Source organism: Emys orbicularis, chromosome 1, assembly GCF_028017835.1.
Source record: "Emys orbicularis isolate rEmyOrb1 chromosome 1, rEmyOrb1.hap1, whole genome shotgun sequence".
NCBI classification, from domain to species: Eukaryota; Metazoa; Chordata; order Testudines; family Emydidae; genus Emys; species Emys orbicularis.
The window spans coordinates 67,031,632-67,053,767 of NC_088683.1; the positions used below are offsets into that span (position 1 = coordinate 67,031,632).

General features: G+C 42.7%; 1 protein-coding gene across 2 annotated transcripts; it reads right to left on the reverse strand.

Annotated features, from left to right (window-relative positions):
* Positions 1-18,924: 18,924 nt before the first annotated feature.
* Positions 18,925-21,476, reverse strand: LLPH (LLP homolog, long-term synaptic facilitation factor). Of its 2 annotated transcripts, none has more exons than XM_065415019.1 (3): positions 21,382-21,476; positions 20,691-20,881; positions 18,925-19,844 (listed from the first exon to the last, which is right to left on the reverse strand). In XM_065415019.1, the coding sequence occupies exons 2-3, from the start codon at positions 20,866-20,868 to the stop codon at positions 19,681-19,683; spliced, it is 342 nt and encodes a 113-aa protein (XP_065271091.1). In that variant the 5' UTR covers positions 20,869-20,881; positions 21,382-21,476; the 3' UTR covers positions 18,925-19,680. The 2 variants fall into 2 exon arrangements, with proteins under 2 accessions (XP_065271091.1, XP_065271087.1); XM_065415015.1 differs by having other exon boundaries at positions 20,688-20,881.
* Between the last annotated feature and the right edge of the window lie 660 nt (positions 21,477-22,136).

Sequence of the window (22,136 nt, forward strand, 5' to 3'; positions counted from 1 at the left end):
GATTATTTCTCCCCACATATACTGACTTGTTTTTTCCCAGTTCATATTTCAATTATAATTTTTAAATGTTAGAAGAAATTTGCCTTTTAATTTTCTTCAGTCTTTATAATGAACAGTCAACTGAGAAACAAAGCATTCAAACACAACCAAACTCATAACAACATGCTATTGTGACAGCTGGGGATTGAAACAGAGCTAAATGCAACAATTTGAACCAAAGTTCTGTAGCTTGGCCCATAACAGACTCATATCCTCTGTGGATTAGGCACAGAGAGGGTAGGGTGACCAGACAGCAAGTGTGGAAAATCAAGACAGGGGGTGGGGGGTAATAGGAGCCTATATAAGAAAAAGACCCCAAAATTGGGACTGTCCCTATAAAATCGGGACATCTGGTAACCCTATGGGCTGGTCTACACTGGGGGGCGGGGATTGATTTAAGATACGCAAATTCAGCTATGAGAATAGCGTAGCTGAAGTCGACGTATCTTAGATCGATTTACCTCATGTCCTCACGGCGCGGGATCGATGGCCACAGCTCCCGCGTCGACTCTGCTTCCGCCTCTCGCTCTGGTGGAGTTCCAGAGTCGATGGGGAGCGCGTTCGGGGATCGATTTATCGCGTCTCGTCTAGACGCGATAAATCGATCCCCAATAGATCGATTACTACCCGCCGATCCGGCAGGTAGTGAAGACGTACCCTAAGAGGGGGATATGTAACACACAATACTAGCAATAGTAGCAACTTTTGAACCCAGTCCTGCTGACCTTGCTCATTTGAGTAATCTCAACTTCTTGCATGGGTAAGGACTACATATTTGCATGCATAAATTATAGGCTTGGGACGTTATTCTTAGTACATAGAAGGAACAAGGAGACAACCCTGAGCACCAAGAATTTTATACAAATAGAACAATTAGGTGTAAGTATTAAGAAAAACAACACCGTTTTAACCTCTCAAAGTAACTTTCTCTCTTGTCATGGTTAAATGGTTTTTTTGCCAGGAGTAGGCAGATAGGACAGGTATTATAAGAAACCTTTCTGAAGGTTACATTTTATGAAGTATTGTTTTGTAGTTATAGAGTGGAGAGCAATTTCTGCTGCTCCAAGTGAAAATAAAACATGAAATAAGGGTGGGAGGAAAATGAAGTATATCTGTATCAAATTAAAATACAATTACTGAGTGACTTTGAAATAGCACTTCACAACAGTGCTCTATGAAACACAGTGGATATTTTCACTCAAGAAAAATACATAGAAGAAAGATGTAAAGAAATTATTTTCTTCGTCCATTTTACAATTAATCATTCAGAACCCCAAAATTCACTACAGCTGTTTACAATAAAAAGAAATGCAAAGTCAAATTTGGCAAATTGAAAGTACATGGGAATTGAGACAAAAGTTAGACCAACAACAACAAAAGGAAGGGAATCATTTCATCAACTGAGAAGACAGATGAGGAATGTGAATACCAGAATTTTCCCTAACTCCTGAATGTTGATGGCTCCATCATGCTTTAATAATTTTCTCCCCCTGTACATGCCCTCTTCTGAAAACTTCCCACATAGTTTAACTTCATATCAAAATGTGGTCCTTCTCTGAAATATGACTGAAAACATTTCATTGTGGGGTTCTATGTTTCATGTTTATCAATGATTTCCAAACTAAACTGTTCAGTTACCAAGTAAAAAGCAGGATTTTTAAAATTTTGTTTCTTAAACATCCAGCTCAGGAAATCCAGTCTGCAATCTGAAAAGCAAGCTGGGTTCTTTCTGCTTCACCTATTTCCAACAATAGAGATTCTGCAATTGGGATCTGGTTAACAATGATGTTGATGAAGCAAAAGCCAGAATTGCAGCCAGCTCACACTGTGTGCAAAGCCAACACAGCTAAAAGGAGTCAAGTGTAATAAGAACTTATTTTAATCAATAAAGAAAATTGTTATGACTCTGAATAAACAGTTGAGTAAGAAGGTGCCATTTATATACAACTGCTTTTCAAATAGATCCTCACATTGTCCCCAGTTCAGGAAAGCACTTAAGGTGATTAACATTAAGTTGCTTATGTCCCATTGAAGTACAATTTGATTTTCTTGAATGAGGACAAACTTAAGTGTATGCTTAGGTGCTTTCCTCATCTGGGAGTATTGATATTAAATTATTAATATCGCTGCATGGTTTTTTTTAATTTTTATATATTTAATACACATATACACAGACAGTGAGAGTATTTCATGGCTTCTCAACCCTGTATTTCCTAAAGGCAAGCCTTAATACAACAACAATTAGCACAATATTGATATTTGTTAAAGGTACTTAAAAGACAAAAATGACTTATTAAAAGCTCCAGTTTAACAAAGCACATAAGTATATACTCATATAGCTTTAATGGAATTTAAGAATATACTTAAGTGCTTTGCTGAATAAGGCACCAGTCCTGCAAACACTTATGGCACCGTTAAAGATACTAAAATTAAGCTCATGCATAAGTGTTTTCAGGATCAGGACCTTGGGAAAGACTTCACATGATTAAAGTTGCATGTGCTTAAGTGCTTTTTCTGAATCAGAAGGATAATTGGGTTGCATTTTAATAACATTTAGTGGCAAGATATTTAACTTTATGAAGCATAACTGAAAATTATTTAGGAACAGAAAAACTTACTTCACTAATGAGTTGTGCAACTAGTTATTAAGGTATATGCTTCCACCTAGTGACTCATAGCAATAGCTTATACATTTTAGAAGACTGCAGAAGAAGCAAATAAATGTATAGAAAAACAACATTCATCATCTATTAATGGAAAGGACCACAGTACTTAACTACATTTTGTTACTGCCACAGTATCTACTTTGAAAATAGGGTGAAAATGTATACTCTTAATTTGTCAGCAATTATTCAAAGCATTCGTTCTGCAAATACCGTGACATCAGTGCTCAGCACTGGTATTTTGGGAATACTGAGATTTTAGTCACCTCTTTGTATAAATCACTGCACCATTAGTCTCTAGTTGTGCCGCTGCTGATCCTGCCCCTACAATGGAGCTAACACGTGGCAGAGCAGGAGCAGCTCTATTACTATGGGAAGAGGCATTTCTGATGCCAGGCTAGTAAGGGGAGCGCTAGTGGTGACACCAGGATAACAGATACTACTAAAAATATCAGAGGCAATTTTTGTTTTTAAAGGAGAAAGCTTTAGCTTTTTATTTCTCAATAATGCAAACACATGCGTATCTGCTCCAGCCTGCCCTGTACTAGAAACAACAGCAGCTTTAGAGCCCAATCCTCCTCCCCTTACTCTGGTAAGCAATCCCACCAAAGCCAACATGACTTCTTGTATGAGTAAGGACTACACACTTGCACATGAAAAAGTTACCAACACGAGTCCTTAGTCTCTATGGTAATTAAAGGCTGTGAGGTACTGAGCATCCTGTGAGGTGCTGAGCATTCTGCCCTGATCCAGCCAAGCACTTAAGTACTTGCTTAATTTTAAGCACAATTAGTCCCATTGAAGTCAAAAAACTTAAAGTCAAGGAAGTACTTAAGTACTTTGCTGAATCGGGGACCAAAATATTCCTCTCACTTATGGTTTACTGAGCCAAAATGATCATCTATAGTAACCTCCCATTATTGTTAGATCATTGGTCCGAATCCAGCCACAGTTGGAAATGAGTAAAACGTCATTACCATCTGACAGCTCTTTGGTGTCCCATGTAATTTAGTTGGTTGTACTGGCAGCAGTGTTGGCAATCCCAGGAGAGCCCAAGGAAATGAAGGGAGCGTCAAAATGAACTGCACTATCATCTCTACAGCTGACCTCTCCAAATATACTGTAGAGCAATGTGAGGAAAGCTTGCATTGCTGGCTTTGTGGGTAAACAGAGGGCTCCAGTCTTTAGCACTCTCCATCCAGTATCTTTCAGGATCACAAATGACATGAAGGTGCAGAACTACTCCTCAGTATCAGAGCCAAGGGTCATTATAAGATACTGGATCTACAGAAACAAACAATTCATATCAGTTAGTCAACTATCTCTTGTAGAAAATAAAAACTATTTTCCAAGTTCCTTTTTCGTTTCTTAGGTTTTATTATGCTCTAATTTTGTCTACATAAATTAAAACACAGTTTTAAAAAATGATTTGTGCAATGGTAAAATATGTGAATGTTTAGATTACAGTTATTTTAATATAAATAATAAATCATAATATAATATAATATACACAGAGACATTATGGTTTTACACAAATTAAAATTATAATCTAAAACTGAAATATTTTATCATACATTAAACATCATAAAGCATATTTTCTTCCTTTCCTATTCCTGTTAATTTCTCTCTTCCTCTGCTTATGTATTATTTTATGCTGGGACTTGGTTTGTATAAATGACACTATATATAACAGAATTATTTTGTACTGATTTAGCTTCCTTTAGTGAAGTTACTGCTGCTCATCAGCGGGAGAACTCAGAACTCAGACTGAATTTTAAAATGATTCAATTGATCAAAAGTACAGTCACCTTCCACTGAATAATAAACATTTTGTCATGAAAAGAATTAATACAATAGAAAAATATCTATTTGCAAAAGAAAATTAATTCTTCATGTGTATAGTTAATACTGCACAGTATTGACACTCACAGTAGCATATAAATTGTAGCCTACCTATTTTAAAATGTTTCATAGTATTTCCTCAGAATTTTCAAGCTTTTGAAAACTGTGGACAAAAATTCCTCTTAGTTGAAACTCTCTATATAAATTCCTGCTCTAGCACTGATTTGGCAATCAAGGTTGTTACCATATGACAGATGGCTAGAGTCAAATACAAAATTGGTTTTAATAGTTTCGTTTGCTTTTGCTTTCTTGATATTAGATTTGTAAATCACAATAGTGATTTATGCAGAGTGGTACCTTTTTGGTATTAAAACAGAAAAAACAATTGTAATAAAACCAATACATTAATTAAAAGCTTACATCACACGACCATGTTCTTTTTGCCTCTAGTTTTAAGGAAGATTCAACTTCATTGAAGTGTATGAATGAATCCTAAAGCAATTGCAGTCTCCTTGATTTACACTGTAATCCAATACAAACCCTTTTTCAAAATGTATCCAGATTTATTAGCAATGACCAGATGGGATCATAATATAACCTCAGGGAAGAAAACTAATGGGTTTCCCATCAAGTCATATTTGGATATGATCCAATCACCATTAACATATCCAGATTCATTAGGAGCCTCTGAATCCAAGCACAATTCAACTGAGAAGTTACTGAGAAAGATAATTTTGGAAATTATTTAATTTCTTTCCCATAGCAAATTCACATTGCAGCTAAAGTTGACGTAGCTCACCATATGAACATCTGAGTGTTCTTTGTTTGCCATGCAACAATCACTGGGGTTAGCAGGGCTGGCCAGAAGCTGTATTCCTTAGTTTGCTTCTTGCACTTGTGAGGTCTTCAACAGAAACAAGGAAAACCCAAAACTCAAGTCTTCAAAGGAAATGTAGGGAAAAGAGGAAGTCATCTGCAAATACTTTGTTTCAAATATATTTGCAACTTTTAAATCATCCTATGTACTCAAATCTGCAAAAGTTTTGGGTCTAAAAAAGATTTTGCATGTGTTTTATTTACATCTTTTCATGTAATCTTTAAACAAATCTGGGGTTGCATTTAGGATTTAATCCTTGCACTTATAAAAGCCAGTGGCAAAATTCCTGTTGATTTAAATGGTACAGGATCAGACCCTGAAGTGGATATATGTCCCACAGTGCCTATATGTCCAATTACTTTGTAACTGTACATATGCATGTAAATTAATTGTGTGTGCCTGTTATTATTTTATCTTTCTGTGTGTAAGTATATTTCTCCATGTTAAACAAAATTAGTTTTCTTTTATTAAAGTTAGAAAACAGTTCCTCCATTTTGAACACTAGTTCATAAATTAATAGAACTGTACAATGGTGTAATTGTTTTGTGGATTATTACTATTTTTAGAAGTAAAATCTTGTTCTCGAAGATTTGAATTAAAGGGACATATTTTTGTACATTTAAAATAGTTTTTATCTTTACCTTTATATTCCCTTATGTATAATACATTCGTGGGAAATTAAAAATGAAATTACTTTTCCCAATTAGCATCAATAATAGAGTAAGGAATGTGTGCAGCTGTAGCAACAGTGTTTGCTAGATTCCTGCTATTTCAATAACAGTCCTGGAAGCACAAAAGTTTTGTTTTCTGTGGGTTCTTGAAAAATGTGTTTTTACTATAGAATTAGTAGTCTGGTTAGAATTCATTTTTAAACAACAAATGTCCTTTCCTAATGACTAATGATACCTTAAGAATTTTAAAAATCCAATTTACTTTTCATCATCTATGCTGCTGATTTAAGTTATTGCATATATCTACATTTGGACAATGAAAACAGCCCAGACATTTTTACTTACGTTTCTGGTCAGTTTCACTTTCTGGTTTTCCTGCCAGAATATCTGAGCTGCAACCCACCACATGGGACTTTTAAAATCCAAACAAGACAAGCAAACAAAACAACCCTCTTTTCAGTGATTTTTTTTTTTTTAATTTCATGGGAACATTTGAAATGATTGATATTAGAGTCTGGCAAAAACTTTTCTTTAAAAAACAGAATACTACATTTTGGGACATGCTTCTTTTACATTCTTCAGTGATGGAATGATATGTTTTTTTTAAAAAAGGCAGTGTGGGAAAATCTTAAGAATTTGGAAGGCATTCCTAATAAATAATAATTTTAAGATATTTTAAAATTTGAGCATGAAATACCAGTGACTAGTGTGATTTAAGTGTGTTCTGCTATAGTTATAATTATGAAAATAGTAGCAAGGCTAAACAAACAAAACAAATATTGTAAAACTTTTTATTCTTTTAGATAAGTGACTTTTATAAAGTTAAAAAATGTTGATTGAAAATTAGTGGTATATTTAAACTAAAAAAGTTTTAATTTTCTTTAATATTAGAAATGTGATTTTTTCCCCCTTGAAACAAAATTATTTTAAAAGAATTTGACTAGTTCATTTTTGCAGCATATTAAGAAAGTTGGATCAGAATTTTCCTCTGTTCCCAAAACTGTATCTGATACTCATGGTGCCATCTACTGGACAATATCATTAAAGCAAACAGTGTTCACCAAAATAAGGATCAGTGTTTTTATTTACTCACAGGACTGGTACAACACAGGGCACAGCAGTCCAGACTTTCTTAGACTGGCTCCTGATTAAATCATTTTTTGGAGTGAGAATGTAGTTCATTCTTCATGGCGTCTTTACTCAGAATGTCAATAAATATTCTATTTAGTGCCAATTGTGACATGTTTTCTAGGAACTAGACTGAGACGAGACCACCAACTCATTCTACTTAGGCCACTGAACAGCCATCAGACACTAATGATTGCCACTAGGATGAATTTGAAGCAGTTTCCTAGAGATGAAAAAAACACCATCTCTCATTACCAATCACTCAGGCCGTCCAGTCCCTTTCTCTAGACAGTTTGTTTTTGTTTTTGTTTGTTTTTTTAGTGGTGGGAGGATAACAGGAAGACAGATCAGAGGGAATCTCTCATTTCCTCTCCCTCCCACGACCCCGGGGGTTGCAACTCAACTTCCAGCCACGGAGGGATTGACCCCATTTCCTCAGGAGCATGTCAGTGCTGTATGGAGTATTGGTCAGGGAGGCTTGCTCAGGAGTTACACAAGGCTGATAAATGTACTACCTCCAAACAGCCTTCAAAGGGGAGCAGTGGGGGCAAAAGACATATCTGGCTTCAAGACTAAGCTTGATATGTTTATGGAGGGGATGGTATGATGGGATAGCCTAATTTTGGCAATTAATTGATCTTTGACTATTAGCGGTAAATATGCCCAATGGCCTGTGATGGGATGTTAGATGGGGTGGGATCTGAGTTACTATAGAGAATTCTTTCCTGGGTGCCTGGCTGGTGAGTCTTGCCCACATGCTCAGGGTTTAGCTGATCGCCATATTTGGGGGTCGGGAAGGAATTTTCCTCCAGGGCAGATTGGCAGACGCCCTAGGGGTTTTTCGCCTTCCTCTGCAGCGTGGGGCACGGGTCACTTGCTGGAGGATTCTCTGCACCTTGAAGTCTTTAAACCAAGATTTGAGGACTTCAATAGCTCAGACATAGGTTAGGGGTTTGATACAGGAGTGGGTGGGTGAGCTTCTGTGGCCTGCATTGTGCAGGAGGTCAGACTAGACAATCATAATGGCCCCTTCTGACCTTGAAGTCAATGATTCTACCTTCCAGGTAGCAAGGGACATGCTAAGGAGATGAACTCTGATCCCCTGCATTTCAGCAACATGCACAGATTGTCAGCCTGGCCCTAATGTCTAGTTCTTCAGTTTGTCTACACAAAATTCCAGACAGTCTGCCAAATAATTTTTAAAAAGTGATGCAATTAGACTTCTCAAATGTTGGACAATCTGAGGGCCTGCAGGGCTCAGATTTTTGTTTTTTAAAACAAGCAAAACAATAAAATTAAAAATCCACAAGCAGTTTTCCCCTTGGGGACAGAAAAAGAGAAGGAAAGACCCACGATTGACAAATACTAATCACATTGCTTAATGCATTGTTGGAAGATGCTCAGGTTTCACATTTAAGGACATGGATTAAGAACCAGAGTAGAATACACTAGATTAATCATATCTAAATTTAGGGTGTTTTCACAAGATGTCTTACACAAACACAAGAATGTTTAGGCTGTTTCGGAGAGGAAGCACGGCCCAGTGGTTAGAACACTAGCCTAAGACTTGGCAAACTTTTAGTACAATTTCCAGCAGCGCCATAGACTTCCTGTGAGACCTTGGGCATTATGTACTTCAGTTCCGCCACTATAAAATTAGGGATAACAGTACATCTCTACCTCCAGTGGTGGTGTGAGGATAAATTATAGCAGAGCATTTGCTCTGTTATAGTTAAGGTTGAACATCACTTTCTGCATCAACTGTTGTAAGTTTTCTAAAATATGCATGCTTACTTGGATCGTCTTGAAAATTTGCTGTCTCATGAGGGTGTAGGGTAGGGGTGGGCAAACTTTTTGGCCTGAGGGCCACATCGGGTTTCGGAAATTGTATGGAGGGCCAGTTAGGGGAGGGAGTCATGGCCCAGCCCCCACCTCCTATCTGCCCTCCCCGGGTCTCCTGCCCCATCCAACCCCCCCATTCCCTGATGGTCCCCCCAGGACCTCTGCCTCATCCACACACCCCGCTTCCTGTCCCCTGACCGCCCCCAGATCCCCGCCGCCCCATCCAACCCCTCCTGTCATTCCTGACAGGCCCCCTGGGACCCCTGCCCCATCCAATTACCCCTTATCCCTGTCCCCTGACTGCCCCGGAACCCCTGCCCCTGACTGCCACCTGTCACCCCATCCAACTCCCCCTCCTTCCTGACTGCCCCCCCGGGACCCCTGCCCCATTCAACCCTCTATTCCCCCCCGATCCCTATCCATACCCCTGTCTCCTGACCACCACCCCGAACTCCCCTACCATCTATCCAACCCCCCCTGCTCCCTGCCCCCTTACCGCGCTGCCTGGAGCACCGGTGGCTGACGGCGCTACAAGCGCGCCGCCCGGCTGGAGACAGTCACGCTGTCGCCACTGCGCAGCACAGAGAACCGGGTCAGGCTGGGCTCTGCAGCTGCACTGCCCCAGAAGCTCACAGCTCCGCCGCCCAGAGCATTGCGCCAGCGGCAGAGCGAGCAAGCTGAGGCTGCGGGGGAGGGGGGCAGCAGGGGAGGGGCCGGGGGCGAGCCTCCCGGGCCAGGAGCTTGGGGGCTGGGCAGGACGGTCCCGCGGGCCGTCGTTTGCCCACCTCTGGTGTAGGGTAATGTTAGTGGTCCACATTTGGGTCATTTAAGCACAGGGTTAAGATACAGCCCCCGCCCCAAACCCCCCAGCATTTTACAGAATCACCTGGTTCTTTAACTGATTTTTTGGACATAGCTAGAGCTCAAACTATGGTTCCAATTCTCTCCAAACAAATCCCAGTCACTCAGGATTTTCTTAGCTAGTGCACTTCACCAAATGCTCCTTTGGGGAAGCAATATTGAAAAAGTTAAGGGTAAAGTTTGTAACTCCGGGTCAAAATTACATCTAAAAGATGACATGCACATATGGAGCAAAACTAGAGTTCTGTCCTTAGTTCTATCTACAAACATACATAACTATACCCCCCTAAATTTAACACACTTTATTCTGATCAAAAAATTAGGAAATTCAAATAAAAGGTTAAGGTAATGCAAACATAAACTTATGAAGAAGCATGAAATATAGTTAAAGTACATGCCACTCCTTCACTGCAATCTTAACTCTAACCCCTGGGGCTGGCAATAGCTCAGTAAGGGTGGTGCCATAACCAGAAGTAGAGTGACAAAAAGACATGCCATTGTTTGCTGGAATTTAAATCGAACACCACAATTATCTGCATGCACGTAGCTGCTTTCATCACATTAGGTGTAGGCGTATTGAATGGAGGGATTAGTTGGAACAGGCTGGAACAGCTGTCACTGTGATTTGAGGTCAGGTGCACATGTACTTTGAGACATCAAGCGTGTCCCATTTCAGCACTGAGTTCTGTAGGTCACGTCAGTAGTGATGAACGGGAGTGTTCTTGTGATGAGGACTGTCAGCAATCTGGTGAAGGAGCCATAACATTTAACAAGTCTGGGATGGTTTGCATGGAGTACGCTCAGTGTTTTGAGTGAAGGCCAGGAGTAGATAGCTCCTGTTGCTATACCTAACTTAAATGCAAGCTTCATCTTAGCAAAGAGGATCTAGATATTGTTCTACAGTGCTCATATGCACTGTTCCCCAAGCGTTCTGTACATCTGTAAAGGTAAAATACTAGTATGGGTTTTATTGGCTAGTAGGTGCATCACTCATAGGGCAGAATTAAGGTTGCATTGCAGGGATGGTGCTTATGCATCCGAAGAAGTGGGTTGTAGCCCACGAAAGCTTATGCTCTAATAAATTTGTTAGTCTCTAAGGTGCCACAAGTACTCCTGTTATTTTTGCGGATACAGACTAACACGGCTGCTACTCTGAAACCTACCTTAACTATGTATTTCCTGATTTTCAGAGTGTAGCTGAACTTGATGTTCTGGAAGGGCACAAGGGATGACCAGGCAGCCTGTTACCTATCAGCTCTGTGTTCTTGGGGAACCAGGGCGCAGTGTCCAGCCTGTCTGACTCATGAAAGCCCTCCCTGCCCCCAGCCTCTGCTTGAACCAAAGCCAATCAGAAGGAACACTTACAAAAGGCGGTGGAAGACACACCCAACCCCCCCTGGACAAGGGTGACAGGATTAAGGAAACTCCCCTAGCCTCGTTTGCATTGAAGATGGGACAGGGAGGCATCTCCATTAGAATACAAAATGGAGAACAGAGATTCCAAGGCAAGAACTGCACTGAACTCTGGGACCAGAAAAGCAGGGAAGCACTGCATCATGGGGGATCTCTGCTCCAGATGTTAATGAACCCACGCCTGCACACAGCCAGCTCAGTAGTTATCAGACCAATTCTAGTAATAAATTCTTTATTGGTATACAAAATACTGAAGCTGCTTAACTACACTGTGAGCTCCCTCGAAGGAACACCGCCCATAGCCACGAATGATCAGTTCTTATTGTCTAGCCTGAACAAAACTTTGGTATACTCCCTTGAGCCATCTAGTGTTCTCCCTTGAACCATTATTCTTTCCCTACAAAAACCCCTAACCATGCTGAAGTAAGTGTTCTGATGCCTGTATCCAAAATTTGCATCAGTTCCATTGGGACTTCATTTTCTCCTGAGTGATCATGCTGGGGGCTCTGCCTGTTTCCAGCACTCTGGACCCTCAGTTACCATCACCTCCTGGGAACCCTGATCTATTCAAGTTTTGCGGAGTGCTGAGAACCCAACCCTCTCTCCCTCTCTCTCGAGGTATAGCCTTCTGACCCTGACTTGTGTGATCAGTCATAGTTTTCTAAACCTGACTTTTATAATCAAATTTAAGTTAGATTTAATATTATAACTGTTTTGTTTGTTTGGCTCCCCTTGTATGGTTACTAGCTGGCAATAACAACTTTCATGGTTAAGCTGGTTGCTTCTCTCGCTCTCTCTCCCCCTCATAGATGTTTTTTGACTTCCCACTCGCTCTGCAGTAACACTCCTTGAACCTAAGCTAAAGATTCCTGCAGCGCCCAAAAATCCTGTGGGGTTTGCTCATCGAGTGGGTTACTACCAGAACAATTGTAATATGAAAGTGGGGATAGGGACGTGCTGAATCTGGGGCATATAAGGTTGGCAGCTTGGAAGTGCTGCTCAACCCAGCCTGCTGAGTCCAGGGGCATATAAGGGTAGCATATTGAAAGTGCTGCTTGACCCAGCCTGCTCAGGCGTACTCTATTCTGGTGCGGTGCCCATGGCATATGAGGGCGACAGCTTGGAGGTGCTGTTCAATCCAGCCTGCAGAGTCCAAAGGCATATCAGGGTGACAGCTTAGAAGTGCTGCTCGACCCAGACTACTGAGTCCAGGGACATATAAGGAGTCAGCTTGAGAGTGCTGATTGACCAGGTCCTCTCAGACACGCTCTGTTAATGTGTGTGTGTGTTCATCTGATTCTGGGGCTGGAAGAACCCAGCCCTGGGGAACCTACGTCCTGCAGGATAGCTCCATTGGGAGGGAACTTGCAGAAGGGAGCAGAGCTCCGTATGAGAATACAAGTGACACAAGCAGTACATGGATAGAGTTACAGAACACACACACCCGAGCAGAGTAACCCTAATAAATGAGCGTACCACAAAATAACAGGCAAATCTGGTAACAAACCTTAACTGTGTTAATGTGTTTTTTGTCTGTGAATAAATTAACGATTGAGATGCACTCTTATGATGGTGACACGGACCATATAAATACTCAAAATTGCACTTAGTGATGAAAGAAAAGCACCATGAGTATTTGATTTCCAACACATCGTTGCCATTTTCTTCATAAGAGTCTGCAAATCTCATACATTGCATAGACTACTGATTTTTGTTAGGAACACCTGAAAGACACTAACTTGATAGCCAGTAACCAGTGTCCTGGAAAGAGGAGATTCTTGTACAAAAATGAGCCTCCTGCTATAATGCTTTCTTCAACTACTGTCTCCAATGCCGATGCTAAAGAGAACATTAAATGGAATATTTTAGACAAAGGTGAAGGAGGCAAGGATTCCAGGAAGAATTCTTTCAGTCCCACCTTTCTGTTTCTATATCATTTCAGGAAAAATTATACAATCCTACAGGAAATGGTTTACCTTGAACAAAAGTTCCTATGAAACATCCTTAGTTACAAAGAGACTACTACAGTTAAGATTGTGAGCAACTTTCCATAATAAACCCCATTTTTAATGTCACACACACCTGCATAGAAAGTGGATCAGACAAAGCCTTTGTGAGACATGACGGTTTGAAAAGTCATAGGTTGTAACATTTTCCATACTGTCAAAGCTCAAAAGAGGTTTGGATTAGACACTTCCAATTTGTTTTACTTAGGGGGTCTCCTAAAAGATACCTTTAAATATTTTCAGAAAGCCCTGGTGTTTCTCTCTCTCTTCCTTAGGTACTTTGAATAAACCCACCTCCAACTAAATTTCTGGAAGTAAAATCAACACTTGGCCACGGGGGCTATGGGACAGATTTTCAAAGGTATTTTCATACCTAGGCACCTAATGGGGTTTTCCAAAGCACCTAAGCAATTCAGGCAGCTAAATCTACTTAATTTCAATGAGACACACCTAACCTGTTTAGGTGCTTTTGAAAATCCCACTGGGTGCATCTGCATCTTTAGGCACCTTAATACTTCCTAAAAACTGACCCTATGCCCTTCCCCTAGCCCTGCAGTAGTGGGAGTGAGACAAAGTCACTAATTTCAACCCAGAGAATGTGGTATTTTTTTTTAGAGTAATAAAATATTTACCATTCAATATATCATTCAGCAATGAGGTGTTTAACCACATTAGAGATGGAAAGATCTATTAGGTAGACCATTTATTCACCACCTCTCCCCAGCCAAGAAATAATTAAGTGATACTTAAATGTAAAAGTGAACTGAAAATAACATTTCAAAATTCCCCATCTGCTGGAACTAAAACATGAATTCAGTTCATTACTACCTAAAATATTCCCCTACTCTTTTTTGGTTCCCTGAAATTGTTGCTATAGCACTTATTATGCTGCAGTACCATGGCTACAGTAGCAGGAAATTCCAGTGGAACTGATGCACAGGAGGTTCAGATAAATTATTTTTTTAAAACCCTATTTGAAGTTCTTTTACAACAGAAACAACCTCCTAAACACTTCAAAGCTCACAGTGTTGAAAATTATAAAAATGCAATCATAAGATTACCTAATAAACTATCACTTGGTTGACATGAGAGATCCTCACTACTCGTCAATTACAATGAAAGTATTTTTTTTCCAATCAGACCATCTACTTATCAAAATCTTCCTCTGCATTTCTCGAACAGAGATATTTAAGATAAACCCTACTTTGTGTTTTCTCCCAGACTACCCTTCATGCTTACGAAGAGTTTTCCATAAACAGCCACAACATTATCCTCCTCCTCCTTCAAAACTCTTCTTTCCCATGATGTCTATAAAAAGGTTAGTAACCACTAGACTGCTGTTGTACAGACCATAGCCTAACATGTTGTCCAACACTATCTCAATGATTTCTTGTACCCCCTTGTCTAGCTATATCCATCTGTTGTCTTGTCTTACACTTAGACTTGGCTTGTAAGCCCTTTCAGGCAGGGACTCTCTTTTTGTTCTGTTTGTACAGAGCCTGGGGGGTCATAGCCAATATGGTAACAGAAACAAGAAAAATAATTTATAACAAAGATGCAAGAGCTGAAATTTTTCCATCATTATAACACATTATAAATCTTGTGCTGCAACAAACCTTCACTTGATTACAATTCATAGAATCATAGAATATCAGGGTTGGAAGGGACCACAGGAGGTCATCTAGTCCAACCCCCTGTTCAAAGCAGGACCAATCCCAACTAAATCATCCCAGCCAGGGCTTTGTCAAGTCTGACCTTAAAAACCTCTAAGGAAGGAGATTTCACCACCTCCCTAGGTAACCCATTCCAGTGCTTCACCACCCTCCTAGTGAAAAAGTTTTTCCTAATATCCAACCTAAACCTCCCCCACTGCAACTTGAGACCATTACTCCTTGTTCCGTCATCTGGTACCACTGAGAACAGTCTAGATCCATCCTCTTTGGAACCCCCTTTCAGGTAGTTGAAAGCAGCTATCAAATCCCCCCTCATTCTTCTCTTCTGCAGACTAAACAATCCCAGTTCCCTTAGCCTCTCCTCATAAGCCATGTGCTCCAGCCCCCTAATCATTTTTGTTGCCCTCCGCTGGACTCTTTCCAATTTTTCCACATCCTTCTTGTAGTGTGGGGCCCAAAACTGGACACAGTACTCCAGATGAGGCCTCACCAATGTCGAATAGAGGGGAATGATCACGTCCCTCGATCTGCTGGCAATGCCCCTACTTATACAGCCCAAAATGCCGTTAGCCTTCTTGGCAACAAGGGCACACTGTTGACTCATATCCAGCTTCTCGTCCACTGTAACCCCTAGGTCCTTTTCTGCAGAACTGCTTCCTAGCCATTCGGTCCCTAGTCTGTAACAGTGCATGGGATTCTTCCGTCCTAAGTGCAGGACTCTGCACTTGTCCTTGTTGAACCTCATCAGGTTTCTTTTGGCCCAATCCTCTAATTTGTGTAGGTCCCTCTGTATCCTATCCCTACCCTCCAGCGTATCTACCACTCCTCCCAGTTTAGTGTCATCTGCAAACTTGCTGAGCGTGCAATCCACGCCATCCTCCAGATTATTAATGAAGATATTGAACAAAATCGGCCACAGGACCGACCCCTGGGGCACTCCACTTGAAACCGGCTGCCAACTAGACATGGAGCCGTTGATCACTACCCGTTGAGCCCGACGATCTAGCCAGCTTTCTATCCACCTTATAGTCCATTCATCCAGCCCATACTTCTTTAACTTGGCAGCAAGAATACTGTGGGAGACCGTATCAAAAGCTTTGCTAAAGTCAAGGAATAACACATCCACTGCTTTCCCCTCATCCACAGAGTCAGTTATCTCCTCAGAAGGCAATTAGGTTAGTCAGGCATGACTTGCCCTTGGTGAATCCATGCTGATGCTCTTTGCGGATGCTCTTCAGACTAAGACAATTTTCCTGTGGCACCACTGAACCTCTGAAAAACACTCAATCCTTCAGCTCATGCCCACCTGTGGTGATAGCAACAGAGGCTCAGATGGAATGTGGGGGAAGAGGTTAAAGGGAGAGTGCCAGGGCACAGCTGGCAAGGTAAATGAAGCAGCTGGAACATGCCCCCACTTCTGGTCCTGTCAGAGTAGGAAAGAAATTGACAAAGCACTTTATAAAACCTAGTGCAGTTGGCAATCATCGATTCCTCTCCCACAAGTACGGTATGTATATTGGAGCTTGAAATTACCCTGATTTTGTTATCTACTTTCTTTTTTGCTGAAGAGCAAACAAACATGACACAACTCTAGGCTCCCTCTGCTAGTCCTAGAAACAGCCAAATTCTGTCTTCAATTACACCTGAGAAACCCTTAAACCTCAACAGGGGCGAACACATACAGGACAGAATGTGGGCCACTGAACGAAAATAGTAAAGAAATACAAAGTGACTTATTTCTTTTAATTTCTCAGTAAACAGGTAATTCTTTTGTTTCAAAAAAAATCACGGGATATTCTCTTCCTTATTAGCCATTTAAAGATAGGGTTCAAATCTAAAGGACATTTCACATTTAATATTCAAATAGTTTAATTAAATGTATTTTCTGTTTTGCAGTATGACAGCTGTAATGAAATCAGCAGATGGATATTTTCAAAGTACAAACGCCAAATATATATTAACTGTACAATACTGGGTAAGTTTATACCTTAATCTACTTAAGTAACCAGGTCAAATTTGAAGTCTCATTATAGGAAACAGACACACAAATTCACAATATTCAAATATATTTTATGCATACATTTCCCCAATTGCCTCTTAGTAACTTATATGCACTTACTGTTCTGTCCTGCGGGACCTTTTCACCTGATTTCACTTGAGAACTGAAAGGGAAAAGAAATCCCTCCTCCCACAACTCATTAATAAAAAAAAAAAATTCTCTTGGAACCTGGAAAAATTTATGTAATAACAGGGCCGCCAAAAGGGGGGAGCAAGTGGGGCAATTTGCCCCAGGTCCCGGGCCCCGCAGGGGCCCCCACGAGTATGTTGGAGGCTCTCCCCGCCTCCGTCTTCCCCCATCCCCCAGCGTCTCAGGTAGTAAGGGGGCGGGGCTGTGAGCTGCGGCCGCGGGAGCTCAGGCCCCGCTGGAAACACCACGCCGCTGCAGCGCTGGACACGGCGCGCTGAGGCTCCGGGAGAGGGGGTAAGCGGCATGGTAAAGGGCAGGGGCCGGGCACCCCCCCCGACCCCATCCCCCCCAGCTCCGAGCCTAGCCCCTCTGAGCCGGACACCCCCCGACCCCATCCCCCAACAACCCTGACCCCCAGTTCCGAGCCCAGCCCCTCTGAGCCGGGCACCCCCCGTCGCCCTGACCCCCAGCTCTGAGCCCAGCACCTCTGAGCCGGGCACCCCCCCGAACCCAGGCCCCCCACAGCCCAGACCCCCAGCCCCTCTGATCTGGGCACCCCCCCGAGCCCAGTCCCCCCACAGCCCAGCCCCTCTGAGCCAGGTACCCCCCTGACCCCATTACCCCCACAGCCCTGACCCCCAGCCCCTCTGAGCCGGACCCTCCCGACCCCATCCCCCCACAGCCCTGACCCCCAGCTCCGAGCCCAGCCCCTCTGAGCCAGGCACCCCCCGACCCCATCCCCCCCACAGCCCTGACCCCCAGCTCCAAGCCCCTCTGAGCTGGGCACCCCCCAACCCCATCCCCCTCACAGCCCTGACCCCCCTTTTCAAGCCCAGCCCCTCTGAGCCGGACACCCCCCTGACTCCATCTCCCCACAGCCCTGAGTCCAGTCCCTGTGAGCCGGGCACCCCCCAACCCAGAGCCCAGCTCCCCATCCAGCCCTGGGCAACAGCAGCACCACCCCCAGGCAGCGACAGCCCATTGGCACCAACCATCACCATCACCCAGCAACAGCCCATTATGTAATTGCAAATGTATACATACCACTAAAGCATTTAATGTTTTTAAATAATGTATTTAGTGTTTTTTCAAATTACAAATTAATTTTTGAATGTATTTCACTAGTTATTTTTTACATTTCCAAATACATGTTACTATAATATTGCAACTTTTTTTTATGGAAGGAGCCCCCGAAATTGCTTTGCCCCAAGCCCCCTGAATCCTCTGGGCGGCCCTGTGTAATGACAACACCAAGCTGACCAACATTTGTTTGTTTTTAACATAGTACCTTAAACTGGTATCTCTTTATTCTAAAAAGCATAAATCTTATTTCCTTTGTGTTGCAGTTACCACATATTACACATACCGACATGTAACCATTGGGCAATCAGAATACTTAGGTCCCAGTTCTGGAATACACTTTACATGGGTGGGGATCTGTGGGTAAAAGATCCTTGAGTGGGCAACATATTGCATGAGTGGGATCTTAATTATATCAATTTTTGAAACAAGAGCCTTTCTTGTAAAGATATAGGGTAACATCCTCATATCTGTCAGTATGTACTATTGTTGATTAATATGCAACGTTTAACTGGATGTAGTTAAATAGCATTTGCTATGTAATCACATGATACTTGGGATCTTGTGTCTACTCCGTAAAGTAGGATACAGGAATACCAAATTAAGGAGATATTTGTCTACTTTAAAAAAATCACACGTGTATTACCAACATGTTTATTTACCTATATTACAACTGTTCAGAAAAATGTTTAAAGTATAGTTTATATTCTTTTTTTTATTTTTACCCTTTATGCCTTTGAATTCTTTCAGATGGACAATGAAAATCCATTAAGTCTATTTTACTTTCAATTTCTCAGTGCTGTAATGTTTGGGTTGCAAACACAAGGTTTCTTTGTTTAAAAATAACCATTTCTATTCGAATTTTTAAAAATAATTACTAGCAACGTTTTTATTTGTCTTGGATTTTCAATGTTTCAATTTGAACCAAATTTCAGTTTATAATGTCTATATAAAGTCACATAATATGTTTTCATAATTTAATACTTCAATATTAAAACAAACATCAGAACTCAAAAAAAAGTTCTACAGGAAAATTAGAGGGACACTATCAATTTACAGAACATGCTTCTGTAAAAATATTTTACCTCCTACAGTGCATAGTTGGTTCCATGGTTTCTCCAGTTGTTCCTGTGTTCAAGACCAACACAGCAACAAGTGAGAAAAATATTTAAAAACGCATAACCACAAATATTGGTCAGAGGACTCAAAGGCAGGTGAAACACTTAACTCATTTTCTTTTAAATTAACTAGATATAAAATTGATGTCCCTTTCATCAATTTCTGATCTAATAGAGTCTCCAGACTTAATGATAATTTACACTTGGTAGCTGGACCCAGCCTGAGGTGGCCTCCGTTTTCTACATAGTCTCTTTTCCATCCTTCAAACTTCTTCGAAGCTACCATGCTAATCCCTTGGCCACCTTGGATTTGTTTTTTCCTTTAACCCGTTTTGCCTTAAGCTTCTTCCTCTGTCTGGGATTCATCCATACTGGGTACTGTCCATGTTGGTCTAAAAGATTCTTTTTGTTTCTTTTAATCTGTGTGTCCATCTTAACTTCGTCTGAAAAAAGAAAGCATTTACAAAAGTCAATAAAAACATCTGAATCAGCTTCATACAAGATAGTTAGAAGCACTAGATTTACAAACAGTAACCGAAATAATCTCTCTTCAAACATGCCACAATTTTTTTAGTCTCGGTATTGACAGTATCAGGAGTTTCCATAAGAGATTTGTTTGTGCCCCCCAAAAAATGCAGCACATTTATCCCTTCTAAATAATGCTGTTTGCCATGGCAAAGGAGTGGGTCTGGAGTGTGCATTTGGTCAGATGCTCTTCCCCAGGCCAAGTATCGGTTGCTGAGAGCAGGTGATAGCTGCTCGATGTGGGAGGGAGTGTGCAAACCCATGGAACTTAGGAGCAGGAGCTGGTAATGGAGTCCGTTGTTAGGAGAGAGGAACAACATGGACTATGATATTACAGTTCAAAGCTACTACTGATTATAGATATTGTCTTTTCTCTAGTGTTGATGGGTGAAATGAAGGGTCACTAGTACCAACTAGAATGAAAAACAAGTTTTAAAAAAAGCAATTCCCCTCCCCACCCCTCTTGCTACTCCATTCCAGGCTTGAAAACCAGAAAGGTGGCTGTGGGGAGGGACATGAGGGAGGAAGTGGTTGCAGGGAATCCACGAAATAAAGGCGGATGGGAGGGTAGCACACACAGGGAGTTCGTGGGAGGAATGGAGGGATGCAAGTAGCCCCATGGGTGTGCTCTGAGCTCAGCCAACAGAACCCATGAAGTGTCTGATCCACGGCATAAATTCACAGCTGTATGTTTCAGAACCTAGGCTGTTTTTTCCTCTGGAGACTAATAAATAGCGCTGCAAAATTAAAACCAAACTCACCACCTTGATCTTTGACTTTCTCGGGGGTGACGACCGTTGCTATTTCTTTAACCTCCTCCATTACAATATCAGCATTTGCTTTCAGGATGTTTTTGAGTCGGCTGAGTTCCTTCGGTGCATTCTTCTTCCTTTTCTCAGCTCGCATCTTTCTCTTCCATTTACTCCTTAAACTCTTGGCCATTTTTTCGTTTTAGCTGAGATGAGGGAGAGGTGACCAAAAAACAACAAACTTAGCTTCCAAAATTGGACACTTCACATTTAAACCAACCACTTCCCCTCGTCCCCCAACAAACCCCGGACCCCGAGTGGGCGAGGAGAAGCCCGGCCCCTAGCCCTGTGCTGAGATGTGGGTGGGCTCCAAGCAGCCCCCCTCACTCGCTGGACACAGCCGTGAACTGGCCCCGCCCCCGGGCCGCGTGCAGCCCGCGTGCCACGGGTTTCCCAGGTAAGAGCGGGCGCGGCCCGTGGGCTGGAGCGCGGCTCGAGCTGGGGGAGTCGCTACAGGGGGGAGGTCTCCGCCCAGAACCGCCTCGAGACACTCACAGGCGGCCGCGCGCTCCCCTCCCCCCGTACGGGAAGGCCCCGGCGGAGCACGCGACCGCCGGGCTCGGACGCTTCACTGGGCAGGGGCCGCACGTGGGCACCTCCCGGCTGGGCTGGGCCGGGGGCCGCGCGCGCTCCATAATCCACTCACCGAGAGTCGCACGAAGCCGGCTCCCCCACGCGCCCAACTGCCAGTTGCTCAACAGCACTTGCCTTCCGGTGTTCTGTGCGGCGCGTGCGTAGCCCTGGGGGGCGGGGTAATGGTGGAACCCGTACACGTATAGAGCCACATTCAGGGGGCGGGGCTTGTGAGCTGCTGAGTTAACCTGTTCAGGGCGGGGGCGGCTGTAGCAAACGTCTAAGAAGTGAGGTTCTTACCCAGGAAAGCTTATGCTCCCAATACTTCTGTTAGTCTTAAAGGTGCCACAGGCCCCTCTGTTGCTGAAAAAGGGAGTGCGCGTGGGGCCAGGCACGTGGTGACCAGCGCGAAGCTGGGGTCCCTAGCTGGCGCAGGATCAATCTTGGCTGGGCCATGGATCCTCGCTGCAGTCAGTCTCCCAGGGAGCTGCTGTGCAGCAACAGCAGCCCTGCGGCCAGACCCCTACTGGTCTTGGAGCAGAACAGCTACGGAAACTGATGCATTACCCTGTATTCTACAGTCTCTAGAGCAGGGGTTCTCAAACTGGGGGGCCAGGGCCGGCTCCAGGCACCAGCTTAACAAGCAGGTGCTTTGGGCGGCCAAGCGAGAGGGGCGGCACGTGCGGCAATTCGGGGGCGGTAGGTCCCTCACTCCCTCTAGGAGCGAAGGACCTGCAGCCGAACTGCCGCCACCAATCGCGGCTTTTTTTTTTTTTTTTTTTACTTGGGGCAGCAGAAATGCTGGAGCCGGCCCTGTGGGGGGCAGGA